Source organism: Nestor notabilis, unplaced genomic scaffold (assembly GCF_000696875.1).
Source record: "Nestor notabilis isolate BGI_N333 unplaced genomic scaffold, ASM69687v1 scaffold2333, whole genome shotgun sequence".
In the NCBI taxonomy this organism is placed as follows: domain Eukaryota; kingdom Metazoa; phylum Chordata; class Aves; order Psittaciformes; family Psittacidae; genus Nestor; species Nestor notabilis.
Genome location: NW_009923083.1, coordinates 1 through 14,579, shown reverse-complemented (window position 1 = coordinate 14,579; position 14,579 = coordinate 1). Strand labels below are relative to the sequence as shown.

The 14,579-nt window shown below is 49.2% G+C and overlaps 2 protein-coding genes across 2 annotated transcripts in view; one reads left to right on the top strand and one right to left on the bottom strand.

Annotated features, from left to right (window-relative positions):
• Positions 1-7,196, top strand: part of PIP4K2B (phosphatidylinositol-5-phosphate 4-kinase, type II, beta) — a 17,489-nt gene extending 10,293 nt beyond the window's left edge. Inside the window, exons 4-10 of the mRNA XM_010011935.1 lie at positions 2,593-2,745; positions 3,481-3,627; positions 3,988-4,026; positions 5,367-5,480; positions 5,755-6,013; positions 6,382-6,485; positions 7,116-7,196. Coding sequence (XP_010010237.1) covers positions 2,593-2,745; positions 3,481-3,627; positions 3,988-4,026; positions 5,367-5,480; positions 5,755-6,013; positions 6,382-6,485; positions 7,116-7,196 — 897 coding nt within the window. The remainder of the gene's footprint in view (positions 1-2,592; positions 2,746-3,480; positions 3,628-3,987; positions 4,027-5,366; positions 5,481-5,754; positions 6,014-6,381; positions 6,486-7,115) is intronic.
• A 4,997-nt stretch (positions 7,197-12,193) lies between these two features.
• On the bottom strand, positions 12,194-13,944 carry PSMB3 (proteasome (prosome, macropain) subunit, beta type, 3; the record flags this gene model as incomplete). The annotated part of the gene is made up of 4 exons (XM_010011936.1): positions 12,194-12,307; positions 12,878-12,972; positions 13,317-13,494; positions 13,837-13,944. Coding segments are annotated over 4 exons (430 nt in total), but the record flags the coding sequence as incomplete, so codon positions are not given.
• Between the last annotated feature and the right edge of the window lie 635 nt (positions 13,945-14,579).

Here is a 14,579-nt window from a genome sequence, read left to right as displayed (position 1 = left end):
ACCCCTCCACGCTGCTTCCTTCTGGGAGTATGTGCACCCTCACATCCACATTCATGTCCATATACACCCTCCCCACACATGTCAAAATTCTCCCAGATTACATCTCGATTATGCCTGATCTCACTCTGTTTCAAGGTTAGTATCATGGAGAGATCTGTTTTCTCAGGCCATGGTTTGCTGCATTGGGAAGATCCTGCATCTACTCAATCCAGTCTCCTGTGGTGTGGGGCAAGGAGCAGCTGTGTAGCACCTGCATCCCATCCTCTGCCTCCTGTTCCAGACCACAGCAGTCTCTGTGAGAAGGAGTGACCTCTGAGGATACCAGGCTCAATGTTGGGGCTTTTTGCTGCTTTGTGTAGCTGCCTCAGCTGCCTCTTTCCTGCCTGCCAGGCCTCATCCCACTCTGCTGCCTGTTCTCAGGCATGCTGGCCACTCGGAGGCTGTTTGCTCCAACTGAGACATGTTTTCCAAGCAGAACTGACAGTCGTCTTTGCTTTTCCTGTGCAAGGGGCCAGCCAGCCCCGGGAGGGATGGTAAATGCTGCCTGCTGCAGCTCTGGGCTGGGTGAGTGCACGTGTGCTGACAGGGACAGAGCTGAGCCCGGGTTCTTGGTGCCCGTCCTTACCTGCAAGCTGTGCACACACAGATCTCTCCTGCTTGTGATGGAAGAGCTCTTCTATGTCCAGGACACAGCTGCTCAGCCCATGCTTTTCTTGAGCCCATGCCTCTGAGATTATTAGTTCCATTTATTCCCTCCTCACCTCAGGCCTGGTCTCTGGGCACCAAATGGTGCCAGAGAGAAGCAGCACCAGCACCTTCTGGGCTGTTGACACCGGCTCTTGAGGGGGCTGCTTGGCCAGCAGCACCCTGCCCTTGGGGTGGTTGTTGGTTCTCACTACCTGGTTTCTCATTGCCACTTTAGCTGTTGTTTTGAAGGATTACTTCTCCCACCTTTGGCTCTTTAGAAGGCACCAGCTAGAACAGAAAGCAGAAAACAGTTATTGAGCTAAATGCAGGTGGGTAAAATGTGATGGCTTCAGTGGGAATCGAGCCAGAATGCTAAATATAACACCCCAACTGGGGAAGAGGTGGGAGTGACAGGAAGGGAACGAAGTAAACCCAAGGACTGTAAATTTGGTCATGTCCATATGTGGTCATGATTTCTGCTTCCCATCTCCTCTAGAAGAAAAGCTCTGTGGTTTTGAGGTGAGGGGTGATTAAATTGTGTAGCACGGACTCATTTGCAAATGTCAGTAAGAAGCAAAGGGGGTTTTTTTTTTGTTTGCCTTTCTTTTCCTGATGGTTTCTAAAGCCATTGGCAGGAGTGGAGATTTTCCCCTGCTTCATTAAAGTTTTAAAAGCTTTAAATGCTTTAAAGTTTTAAATGCTTCATTCTGAAAGGAAACCTCTGGGCTCACTTGCAGCGTGACATGGTAAATCCCTCTTTCACAGCAGGCTCTGCTTGCCTGTGTCTGCAGAAGAGCAGGCTCCCTCTGCTGCCTGCTCCTCAGAAAGCTGAGGGGAGGAGAGAACAGTGTAACCAGCAGCTGAAATGTACATCATGAAATGCATTGCCCAGCCCTGAGATCCTGAAAGACACTGAAGACCACTACCCAGTATCACTGTTTCAGGGCACAACTCAACTCTCCCCATCTACCTGCACCAGTGGCAGGGAAATCCCAGTGAGAGCCACCACTTTTGGCTGACAAAATGACTTCTAAACCAGTCCTGGTGACTGGGCTGGTGGGGTTGGAAGGCAGCTACTGAGGAGTGACACAGGAAACAAGCAGGAGACTGGGGACCTGTTTGACTTAGTCTGGAAGGTGTGAAGAGCAGTGGCTCCGACAGTGGGATGAGGCTCACGGCAAGCCCCCTTACCTGGGGAGAGGGCTTCAGAACATGTTGGGGCTCAGGGAATGTTAGGGATGCTCTGCAGTTTTGCCTGGGATTTTCCAATTGCGCTGCAAGTAGGGAAAGAAGCTGCAATGGTTCGTTGCTAAGGGTGGAGACAGGGATCTAAAGACAGATGCTGCTGGTTGTCGGAAGCACAACCAAGCTATTTATACTCCCAGTCTTTTTCATCCAATTGTAAGAAGAGCAGAAGTTGAGGGTGGCTTTTGGTTTCGGGGGGACCTGTAAAGAATTCCCAAATAATGAGGGGTTTGCCAGTTTAGGCTGCTTGAGGGAAAAGAAGTCAGGCCATTTCCTTCATTCTGGTCTGGTTTTCTTTAAGCCTTTAGGAATATCCTGGCTGTTCTTAAGCTTCCAGGAGGACATGCAAAGGAGTCTTGGCCTGTGTATAAAAACCTCATCATGCCAGGTGGTGGAGTAAACCAGGTAAATCAGTAGCTGGGTTAACCTGGGTACTTCTGAACACTCAAGGATGCTTCCAGTGGTCACGATTGACGTGTTCTCTGAAGCTTGGCCAGGCCACTGTCGCACTTACAGAGGTGGACCACCAAGTCTGTTGTTCCAGAGACAGGTTGTGGAGCTGGCCCTGGTCACCCACGTCTCATCTGCTCTTGTTTCTTCTCCAGGGAGGTGGCAGCTTCTGCTTCTCCTCCCCACTTTGTCCTGTTCTGGTTCCCTCAGAACTCGGTGACACGCAGCGCGCCGGTGAACAGTGACAGCCAGGGCCGGTGCGGGGCCCGGTTCCTCACCACCTACGACAGGAGGTTTGTCATCAAGGCAGTGTCGAGCGAGGATGTAGCAGAGATGCACAACATCTTAAAGAAGTACCATCAGGTACGGTGAGTCTGGAAGCCTGGTGGGGAGGTGGCAAACACCCTGGGGAGCATCGTGTGGTGGGGAACTGGAGCTTGGATCTGCAGCGCGCAGCCTGGCAGAGCTTGCAAAGAGCTTTTGCAGGAGAAAACAGTGTTCCTTAGCATTGGAGAGCCGGTTATGGCACAGCTGCCTGCTTCTTCACAGGGCTGAGCCCCCTCCCAGCTCACCCTGTTCCTTGCTTCAATGGATCACTGGTACCTGAGATCTGTAAACATGCTCCTAATACCATCCTTTCCAGAGGAACCAGGGAGGAGACAGTTACATGCAGCAGGGAAGGGAAGGCAAACTGGAGCAGCTGGAAATGTTCTACCCTTGCCCACATTATCTGCCAGTGGACCTTCTCTTCACTTTCAGATACACTTGCACAACCACAAGAGGTGAAGTTTAGCCAGTGCCAGCCACAGACTTGCCCTGCTGAGGCTGAGCAAGGGTCATGCAGACCTCACCTGCCACAGCAGACATGCACACACAGTGGGATGCTCTGTCTCAGCTCAGGGCTGGAAGGTTCTTACAATGCCCTAACTTGCTCTTCTTGAGACCCTCAGAGCCATTTGCAAGCCTCTTTCCTTTGCTATCAGTGTCAGATGGCTGGAGCTGGAGGCTTCACTATCAGCACCTCGCTGAGCTGCCAGAGATGGGATTTGTGTGACAGTGCTGTCTTCCTCTGCCCTTCCCTTCCCCACTCTCCTCCAGTTCATAGTGGAGTGTCATGGGAACACCCTCCTGCCCCAGTTCCTCGGCATGTACCGGCTCACCGTGGATGGAGTGGAAACCTACATGGTGGTGACCAGAAACGTGTTTAGTCACAGGCTGACTGTGCACAGGAAATACGACCTGAAGGTGAGGGTTTGGAGGGCAGTCGTGGAGCTGAGCTCCTTTTCCAGACGGGTGGGAATCGGGCTTTGTGACACCCATTTGACAAGGTCCTGGGCTTTGGGTTTTGTTCAGGGGATCGGGTTTTGGGGGCTGTGGATGGAGCTTCACCTGAAGCTCAATAGCTGTTCCATTCCCCCACCACAAGTGGCCTTCGCTACACCAGGGAGACCCATGAGTCTACCCTGGGCATGAAAAAGGGGCTGAGAACTGATGTTAAAACTACTTCTGTTATTTCCCTGCATGGAGGAATTAAATGGTGTTGAGGAATTCTTTGGGAATATGACAGACAGTGCAGCAATGCTCTTTTCTTTATTCTTTTATCAGGGCTCAACAGTATCCAGGGAAGCAAGCGATAAAGAGAAGGTATGGATCATCCCTGGCCAGCCTTTCCTTCCTCCAGGTGGTTGGAAGCAGAGGGATCCAACTGACTTCCCTTTTCCAAAGGGATATTGAGCATGGGATATTAAATGGGCCTTGAGTGATAACCTGGTCCTGTCCCACCCTTGAGACTGTGCCCAGTAACTGCTCAGGAAGAGATGGTGCAGATGTGATGCTGCCTTGCCCTGCTCTGTTATGTCGACACTGCCAGGAGTGGGGGGAGCTTGTTGGGGGACAATCCCCCAAGTACCAAACCCCACATTAGTACAATGGTGTCTTTATGGAAGGATTTCTTCCTAGCACTCCCTGAGTAGCAAACTGAGTCAGGTCAGCAGTTAGCTTTTACAACAGATGCTTTTACAAACCAGAGCAGCTCCTCTCAGGTTCTTGGCATATCACAGTGTGTTGTTAAGCTTGGTTTCTGGTGCCATCAGGGGAACTCGTGACTAAGAATCTGCCCCTGCAAAACTTTGGCTGTGATGCTGCTGTGAAAAGTCCCATTGAAATCACAGTAGTAACTCATGGAACTACATGTTTTGCACATGGGATTTTCAGGTTTGGGACTGCAGAGTAAGTCTGCTCCAGCCTGGCCTAAAATTAGGTCTCTGGTGTGAGCCAAGGAGCTCCCATTTACACTGAAAGCTCTGGTGTCAAGGCACATCATGCACAAGCATCCCAGCTTGCTGGCTCTTTACTCTCCAGCCTTTGCTGCTTCTGCACTTTGTCTCAGACCATTCATACTAGATCTATATGAAGCCACCAGACGCTCATATGTCATTCTAAGAACAAAATCATTGAATTCCCAGTTGCAGAAAGAGGTTGGATGTTCTTTGTAGCCCTGAGAGGTCCTCTGGGCCTGCTGCAAGCACTTGCCTCCCAGAGCAGTGGGTTTAAGTTTTTCCTCAAGTCTGCAAAAGCAGCGTGTTTTTCCCAAGCCTTCACCCCTTTCCCCAGCCAGAAGCCAACAAAATGGATTTCTTCTCTGTTCTGGCAGCTGGTTGGGCCACCTCTGGCTGGAGCCCAGCTTTGGAGCTTTCAGCCTGCAGCAGTCTTTAAAGTTGGGTCGTTCTCTGTGTCTCCCTTCAGTTTCCCCTTAGGTCCAGCTCAGCACATGGATTCACTGACCAGTGTTGTGCTCTGCCTAATGCATAATGTTCATACTTAGTGGACAGGATGAGCCACTTTGCCTTATAAACAGCCAAAAGACCCTGGTGCAACCCCACACTCAATCAGAGTCTCTTTGCACTCAGCATGTTGCTGATGGATCCATGTACCAGCCCTCCCCCGGGAAGCAGGGAGAATCTGACACAGGTTTTTTGTTGCAGGCCAAGGATCTACCAACGTTCAAGGACAACGACTTCTTGAATGAGGGCCAGAAGCTGCATGTTGGAGAAGAGAGTAAAAAGAACTTCCTTGAGAAGCTGAAGCGGGATGTGGAGGTAGAGTTTCCTGAGGGATGGCTTGTACTGTCTCCTGTAACTGGGTCCTCACTGTGGCCTCAGTAGTAGCTGCAAAGGGTGACATTCCTGGATCAGTCAAGCAAATACAGTCAAGGATATGCTGATGCCAGTGGGCATATGTGTAGATTCTCTGGAGTCTAATAAGGATTTAGCTCTCGCTACAGCTCACCCTTAGGGAGATACTGGCAGGGCAGGACTGGTAATTTCTGATCCCATGTGGATGCTGCTGTTCTCACTCATCTCCTTCTCCCAGTTTTTAGCTCAGCTGAAGATTATGGACTACAGCTTGCTGGTTGGGATCCACGATGTTGACCGAGCAGAGCAGGAAGAGATGGAAGTGGAGGATCGGGCAGAGGATGAGGAGTGTGAGAACGATGGGCTGGGAGGCAACCCCATCTCCTCCTATGGCACCCCCCCCGACAGCCCTGGCAACCTCCTCAACTACCCTCGTTTCTTTGGGCCTGGGGAGTTCGATCCCTCTGTCGACGTCTACGCCATGAAAAGCCACGAAAGTGAGTATTCTGGGATGGCAGGAAGCTCTGGAGGGCAGCGGAGGTGTCCTGTGGTCTGGCTGGGCTGAATGGAATGGAGGGACTGTGTGCACAGAGCAAGGGATTCTGCCCCAGGTCTCCCCTTTGCTGTGCAGTGCCTGGTTGTGGAGGGTGCGAGCTGGAATGGGTACAAGTGACGCTTGGAGAGTAGTGGCATGTTCAGAGAGCACGCGGGCCTCTGGTGTGCTGTTTCCAGTCCTTCTCTGCCCCTTTACAGCCTCCAGCTCCTTGCTTTCTCTGCTAGATGCAGCAAACCAGCCGTGTATTTCTTGAGGAGGGGGGCTTTGCTCACAGCTCAGGGTGTGCTAGCGACTCTCTTGCCTTGCTAGGTGCCCCCAGGAAGGAAGTGTACTTCATGGCCATTATAGACATTCTTACGCCATATGATGCGAAGAAGAAAGCTGCACATGCTGCCAAAACAGTGAAACATGGGGTAAGCAGCCACCCACTGCAGGGAGAGTGGGCTCTGGGGCTTCTGCTTTGCCTGCGTGTGCATGGGTGATGCCTTCTGACTCTGATTTTTGTACCAGTATGGAAGTTCTCCAGTGATTCCATGCCCAAGAACAGCTCTTCCTTCATTTAGCATCTTCTCTGACTGTCTTGCAAAGGCTTTCCCAGTCTGGGAGGTGTTTGGTTTCCCTGGTGTGGTACCAAACTGCCTCAGAGCAGACTAGAGTGGCTGCAGGGAGGCATGCTCCCTGTCCTGCTCCCCGGTAGCAATCCCAAGCTTCTCATAAGGGCTTGGAAAGAGCCTGGCTTAGCAGGACATGGAGTTTTTCATGCTCTTTCCAAATCCCCTGTAAACCATGAGAGAACAAATCCAGTGCTTTGACTCTGTGGTCTGCAGAAGATCCAGCTGGACCTAAAATCAGTTCCTTGGGGTTGCCTCTAGACCTCTTGGTGGTATTTTTCCCCCCTAGAACTTGCAGTTTGTTACGGGTCTGTCCCAGGCTGTGCTGACATGATCCCTCCCTGCTGTCCTCCCTCCTCTACCCTTGGCAGTGCTGCAGGAGCTGCCCTTGGAGGAGGGTGTAGTGACTTCTGTCTCCTCTCTGCCTTGCAGGCTGGGGCAGAGATCTCCACCGTGAATCCAGAGCAGTACTCTAAACGCTTCAATGAATTTATCTCCAATATCCTGACATAGTCGTCTTCAGCCTTCAGCGAGACATGAAGAGGAAGAGGGGGCTACTTCCAAACAGAGAATGCAGCCTGTGACACTAAAACAGACACTGTAGCAGCATGTGGGGTGTGCGTGTGTGTGCGCGTGTGAGTGTGCAAGAGCGAGAGTGTGGCACTGTGTGACTTAAGAGAAAACTAATTCTAGGTGCACCCTCCAACAGTCCACTTGACCCAGGTGGAAAAGTGGGTTTTTATGTTACAGAAGTGCCCAGACACAGATTTGAGGGCTTTTTAAAACAAGAAAAGTGCATTGTTTCAGCACTGCTCTTTCTAACGACGTTTTCTCCTCTCTGATCAAGAGAATCCCAGAGGGATCCGATACGTGGCACTGTCTAGAAGGGGTCGCTCTAGATCATGTTCAGTGGGAGTGAAGCAGTGCCTGATTCCACAAACTACTATTTGGGGGTTTTTTATTATTGGACTGTCTTTACCAGAAAGACACACAAACCCTTTTATTTCCCTCTTGGTAGGAATTTGGAAGGAAACTAGCTCACCATTTCAAGGACGGAAAATATTACTCTGATAAGGAGGAGTCGCTGAACTTTAGGTAAATTCAGACTGGGACACTTTATGTTTTTGGGTTAATTTAAGTAAGAAAAACTTTTGTAACTGCACTTGATTTCCAAGAAAGATGAGGGAAATGAACATCTACCAAAGATGCTCACTTAAAAAGGTGTAACTCCGAGAACGTAAAGAAACAGGTATGAGATGTAGTAGAGGCATCGAACGACCTCAGATGATAATGTGCTCGGACCCATTGTGCTTTAAATTGGCCAGCTATGAAGATTTCATAAAAGGAAAAAGAAAAAAAGGCATTTTGTACCTGTAGATGTGGGATATATTTGACTATCCGGAGTGTTTCCCTGTCACACCTCAGTCAGGAATTACCGTGTCTCTTAGGTGACAGCTTAACATCACAGTTCTGCCAGTGTTAATCTAGCTAATGTTCAGTCTTCCTTACTAGCCCGATCTGCAACAGGTACTTGAATTTGTTTCCTGACAGAGGTTCTTTGGTTAGGTGGTTTATTTTTCACATGGCAATGTGACTTGCACACGAAGGGATTGGACTCGCTACCGGTGGGGAGTGCTGGGAGCTGTGGCTCTGGAGCGAGTCTCACAGCTCCAGAGGACTCAGGACTTGAGCTGTGGTTGGTTTTACTCTTCTCTGCTCCATACCCCTCTCTAGAGCGACAGTCAAGGAGTGGAAATGTTTGAACACTTGCGCCAGATTATTCCCCCCCTTTTCCCCTTAAGGAATTGGAACTGATTTGAGTGACTGAATAACGTCCTGTTTTGTCTCCAGAATGCTTGTACTATTTTTCACAGCCAAGCTTGTCAGACTTGCTTTGGGTTTCGTTAGCTCTGCTGCACAACACTTACAGATCTCTTGGTTCCTTTTTTAATTTTCTTTTTCTTTTGAAGCAGGATTTAGTGTTTTGAACAAACCTCTTGCAGTTGAAACATGTTGCTTCTCTGCCTTGAAACTGTTTTCACATATGCCTTTGTTTCGGGAATAAGCTGTTTCGAATGTCTGTCCTGTGCTGTAACACGTGCTACAGTTTGCTGTGTGGAATTTGGTCCTTTTGAGAGATAACTGGTGCTCATCACATCCTGGTAATTTCCCTAGACTAACCTAGCTCTGGTCTGGATTCTGAATGTGGGCTTGGGGTTCTCTTACATGTTCACACCCACATTTGTGATGTGAATCCCACAGGTCTCAACTTTGAAGGGGACAAAAGGGGGCTGAAGTCTCAGCCCACAAGAGTGCACTGTAAATAGAGTCTTTAAGAAAACAAGAATTCATATTAGGGGTCATAATGGGATATGAATCTTTTTCTTCATTCATGGGTCATTCCCTTTGAGACGGGACAAATCTCTTCTTCACTGGAGTCCGGTCCCTGTTCTGTGTGATGTGGGGTTAACACACCATTGTCTGGGAGGCCGGAGAGTCTCATGTCTTAAGGTGTGTAGCTGGAAAAGCCACAAAACAAATGCAGCTATGAGAATACTTTGTAAAAGGGAGGACTTGGAGGGTATCATCAGCTTAGTTTTGTGGGCATTATATTGGTTGCTTTTCTCTTGAACAATAAGCACTTAAGTTTACTATCAAAAATTAAATACCAATCACTTTTTATTCTTGACAGTTATAAAAATCTGCATTGAATCTGCAACTTTGGCCTGGTAAGTTTATATTCTCCTTGGGGGAAACTAGCTGGGACCTTTGAAAGGGTTGAAATCATGCGTTCAGAAAGAAAAAAGAAGAGAGAAGTGGGGGGGGGAGGAAGAGAGAAGGGAATTAGTGAACTGCAGACATCCTACAAAGCAAACAACCCAAAGAAAGTCAGCAAATGAAGCTTGCATAGCTTGGAGCAAGAGTCTCCTTCATCAACAGGGCTGAAATGAAAATGCAGTTAGTTCCTGCAGCAATCTTTCTGGAAGTCTGATACTAAGGGCTTAAGAGCAGTTAATTGTGTTTTCTTATTCCACTCCATCCCACCTCCTTGGAGGATCAAATTGGCTGTTGCTGGCTCGAGTGACACGAAAAGCCCCATGAACTCGATTCACTTTAGCACTTCCCCAGTTCTGCCACTTCTGTCAAGTTGCCATATTTGTGTATTAAGGTAACGACATGCAATTTCCTCACTTCATGATGTATTACCCAGGTATGGAACTTTGTTTAACAGAAGCATTTTGTATATTGTTTACATTTTGAGAGGTAGCATTACGTTTAAAAAATGCTCATTTTTGGTTCTAGACAGTATTTTTCTTACCAGAATAAGAAGTGAAGCTGCAAATATTTGATTTGTTTTTAAAAGGGACTTTTTTTTTCTTCTTTCTTTTGTTCTTTTGGTTTGTTTTGTTTCGTTTTGAATCTTGGTTTAGGTCACTTTTTTAACTCGAAGTATTTAAAAAGAAAACCCAGCCCTTTCAGTTCTTGGTTTTACCAACTGCTTGTGCTAGTTTGTTGTCTGTTTCTGGTGTGAATTTAGTTCTAGGTTGCTGAATGTAGATATTTCTGTCTGTAGCATGTACCCTGCGGAACACTTTACACTGAAGTGCATTTGACTGAAAACCACCCCTGGCTGAAAGAGTCGCAGTAGGTAGCAGATCCCTCAGAGCCTGCTCAGAGGGAAGGATGCTTCCAGAAATCATTGTGCAATTCTTTGGGCAACCGGAGGTTCAAAAAGAAAACCCCCCAAAACTTAATGTGTGTCTCCATGCCTGAAGGCAAGGGGAGCTTGTGTGGGAAGCTGCCAGGTCCCCAGTCCTGCCTGTACTGAGGGGCTCGCTCTCAACGTGGATCTGTCAAATTATTAGACCTAAAAGCTGGTTTTAACCTTGAACTTGACATCTTCCCTGTTTGAGAGAGTGGGAGAGGGAAGGCAGAGCGTGGAGTCACAGGTTGGGTGCTGTTCTGCTCCAATAGTGCAATAAAACCCACTCGAGGACGTGTTGGGTCACCCTGTGATAGGGTCCCATGTTCTGGAGGTACCAAGCAGCACCCACCCTGTGGGTCAGCTTTGGTGCCAGCACCAGGAAGAGGGCCTGGGTTTGCTGTATTGGAAGGGGAATGGCAGCAGGAGTTCTCTTCTCCCAGCAAGGGCTCCTTCCTCTGCTCTGGTACATGCCTCTGATTGACCATGCAGTTCATCACAGGCAGAACTTGCTGGGTTGTGGGTGTCTCCATATCCCTGGGGAAATAAGGCTGTACTCCCACATCCAAGAATCCTAGTTTTGAATCCGATGATCCTAATCAGGAGGAACACTAAAACATTGAGTCTTTATTTCCTTCTCTGGGAGGAACCTCGTGCTCTCCCCTCGGCAGCACCACCTTCAGTAGCCTCTTAGCCCAGGAAAGGCACGGAGCGGGGTTGTGTTGTAGCTATGGGCTGTGTTTGGTGTAGGGGTTGTGTCCTGCCCCAGCCCAGTGACTTACTACAGTCTTTACAGCCACCTCCCTCCCAGCTGCAGAGCTCAAAGCGTTGAACCTTGAGGTGGTCCAAACATTTCTGAAGTCAGTGTGTGTGTCCTCAACTTGGTTTGTGATGCTGAGGAACCGATCTGAGACGGATCGTGGTTCCGAGAGCTCCAAAACAAAACACCTCTCCTCTCCCCGCGTGCCCTAATGCCTGTCGGCTTCCCTACTCCTGCAGAGCCATTCTCCAGTATCCAGATTAGCCACTACTGATTTTCCTTGCTCTTTGGTGTGAGTATCATGTGTAACAGTGCTGGCAAAGCTCAGAACCAGCCGCTGGGCATCCATCGGGTTTAGTGGTTTGGGTTTTTCCCTCCTCAGACGTTGCACTGGTCTTTGTTCAGCTGCACCACAGCGTGTTACACACAGGTTGTGAGGGTGGGCAGGGCTGATCAGTGCCACTGCAAAAATGTGAATAAATGAAGTTTAATCGAAAAGTCAAGAAAACAACAACAAACAAAAGCATTCTAGGTTTTTTCACTGCTGTTTTTTAAATAGGAATTTGAAGTCCTCTGTGCTTGTCTGTTTGCTAGGAGCAGTTTGAGACACTGTTACTGTTTTGAAATGCATGCATGTTACAAGATGAGTCTCCAACCAGAGAAAAATAAACTTAAAACTTTGTGTACATCTGCTCCTTCCTGCTCTCCTCTTTCACGTGGTGTCACCGTCTCTCCACGAGGTACGTGGTCGCTTTCAGTCCTACGTGAACTGGAAAAGTCATTTGATACGTGCCTGTAAAATGGGGGGGTTAAGTAATAACTGCTTTAACCAAGCCCTGGATAGGAGAACAAATGAATTTGATAGGAAAAGCCAACGCTGCTGTGCTGTCTCAAGGAGATGGGGTTGACTCCGGGGGGCACTGAGGGAGATGCTGGGTGGCTCAGACAAAGGAAAGCTCTGCTGCTGTGTAAAACCAAGCTCCTCCCGACAGCTTTAGAGAACTTAATCCTAGTGCTGAGACTCAAGAACAGGAAAACTCGCTGTGATAGAGGGTTTTATTTAAAAAAAGTTCCAAGCAGGTTGGGCTGTGAACCACAGGAGAGGTGCTGGGTTAGTCCATGCGAGCTTTCAGGGTCCTGGTGGTGATCTTGTCTTTTTCACTAGAGGGGAAAAGAGAGAACACTTATTAGTAAATCCACATTTAATACCTACACGCAGACTGTCCCCTCTGCAGTGTGCACAGGTAGCTGGTTTGCTGGCACAAGCAGGATCACCTGGGCTTGAAGTTGGCTGTTCCAGCCAAGTAAAGCTCATCCTCCTGCTGCTTTGCCCCCAGGGAATTTCCATCAGCAAAATAAACTGCTTCAGAAGTCTGGTTGCAGACTCAGGGAGGTAACACTGCATCTGGCTGTGGCAAAGAGCACCCCTTTGGGCAGTGCTACCTGTCTGTGACGAGCTGAACTCCTAAATCCCAACAGGAATGTAGCCAGGGAATCCCTGTGTCTAACTCCAGGATTAATTTCCCATGTGGCTCCTGCAGCCACGAGCTGCAGCAGAGAGCAGCTGAGAAATAAACCACTTGGAATGGCCAGAATGTCGTTAGAAGATAACTGCTGGAAGGAGCAGGACAGGGATACCCTATTCCTTTAGGGAATAGGGAGCCAAATTCCTTTAACACACAGCTTGTTGAATTCTACCTCTGTTCTGCAGGGGAGGAGAGCAGCACTTACATGATGTGCACCACCACTCCCATTCCAGAAATGGCATCTCTGTCCACTGCGTTCAGCATGGCCTGAGAGATTGTTTCGAAGAGGTGGTCGGGCTCCTGAGGAACAGAAGCTCTTTTAGTCAGTGTAAAAATGGAATCACAGCCTGGTTTGGGTTGAAGGGACCTTAAAGCTCACCCAGCTCCAACCCCTGCCACAGGCAGGGACACCTTCCACTAGAGCAGGTTGCTCCAAGCCCCATCCAACAATGTTGAGGCATCAGATTTTGTTCAACCCCCAAAGTACCATCTAAGATGCTGTAAGATTTTTCCTGCAGTTATAAGCTACAGCCTCTTTGTTCTCCCGTGCTCCTTGGGAAGCACCAATGGACAGAGCTTTTCATGCAACCCATGGATCCCCAGTTCTCCAGTTAACAGAACCCAGGACGAGGAGCCCCACTCACCATGTCGGGCTCCCAGAGGGACTCACACATGCCATACATCTGCTCGGAGCAGGTCCCACTGACCACGAAGTCATCGGTGATCATGGGGCAGCCGATGAGGTCCAGGGAGCAGATGAAGGGTTCGTGTGTCACAGGGTCCAGCCCTGCAATAACTGGTTCTGTGTAGTACGGCCCAAACCTGTGCAGGACAAAGAGAGCAGTGAAACCACCTTGATGCAGCTCCAGCTCCGCATCCCATGTGAATATCCAGGCAAGGAAAACATCCCACAGATGCTTTTGGTGAGGGGAACTTCCAGGTCAACCTAGAAGCACCGCAGCCAGGCTTTAGCACAGCCAACAGGACAAACTGGCACTGCTACAGGATTAACAACGTTGTTTTGCAAGGAAATTGAAGATGATATTGTCACTAGCTTGAAGTCTCCTTTTGCTGTACCCTCCTCAGCCTCCTGCCTCTCGAGAATCGCATCAGCTCCAGCCACCTTCACTGACACGTAAGCAGCGACTGTTGTTTGACACTTACCGTCTCTCATAGAGCAGATTGGAAACCATGCTCATAAAAGTCTGAGGTTTGATCTGCCTGCCCTCCTTCAGCTCGTAGAGGTTCAGCCTGAACTTCAGTCTCTGGGCACTGCGAGAGATGAGAATCAGCGTTATAGCAGAAGCAGATTCCTTCCCTTCTGCCTTCACCCAGGCATGAACTGTTCTGCTGCACACTGATGGATACCAGTTCCTGCCACATGCCTGAGGCCAGTATGTATTTCATAGAATCCCAGCCTGGTTTGGGATGAAGGAACTTTAAAGCTCATCCAGTTCCAACTCCCTGCCATGGGACACCTTCCACTAGAGCAGGTTGCTCCAAGCCCCTGTGTCCAACCTGGCCGGGTGGGGCAGCCACAGCTCCGCTGGGCACCCTGTGCCAGTGCCTCAGCACCCTCACAGGGAAGAGCTTCTGCCCCAGAGCTCATCTCAATCTCCCCTCTGGCAGGTTAAAGCCATTCCCCTTGGCCTGTCCCTACAGGCCTTGTCCAAAGCCCCTCTCCAGGTCTCCTGGAGCCCTTTTACTGATTAAGTTTTTGTAGTGATGTGATATTAACCACACACAGCAACCCCCACTGCAGGGAGACCCAGCAGTGCAGAGCTCACCCACCTATTATACCCCCCCCCAATAACCAAACCCATTTATGCTCAGCATAAGCTGCCTCTTGGTACTTCTTGTCCATACAGCTGCTGGGGGCTCGGGGGGGAGGTCACTTACACCGTCTG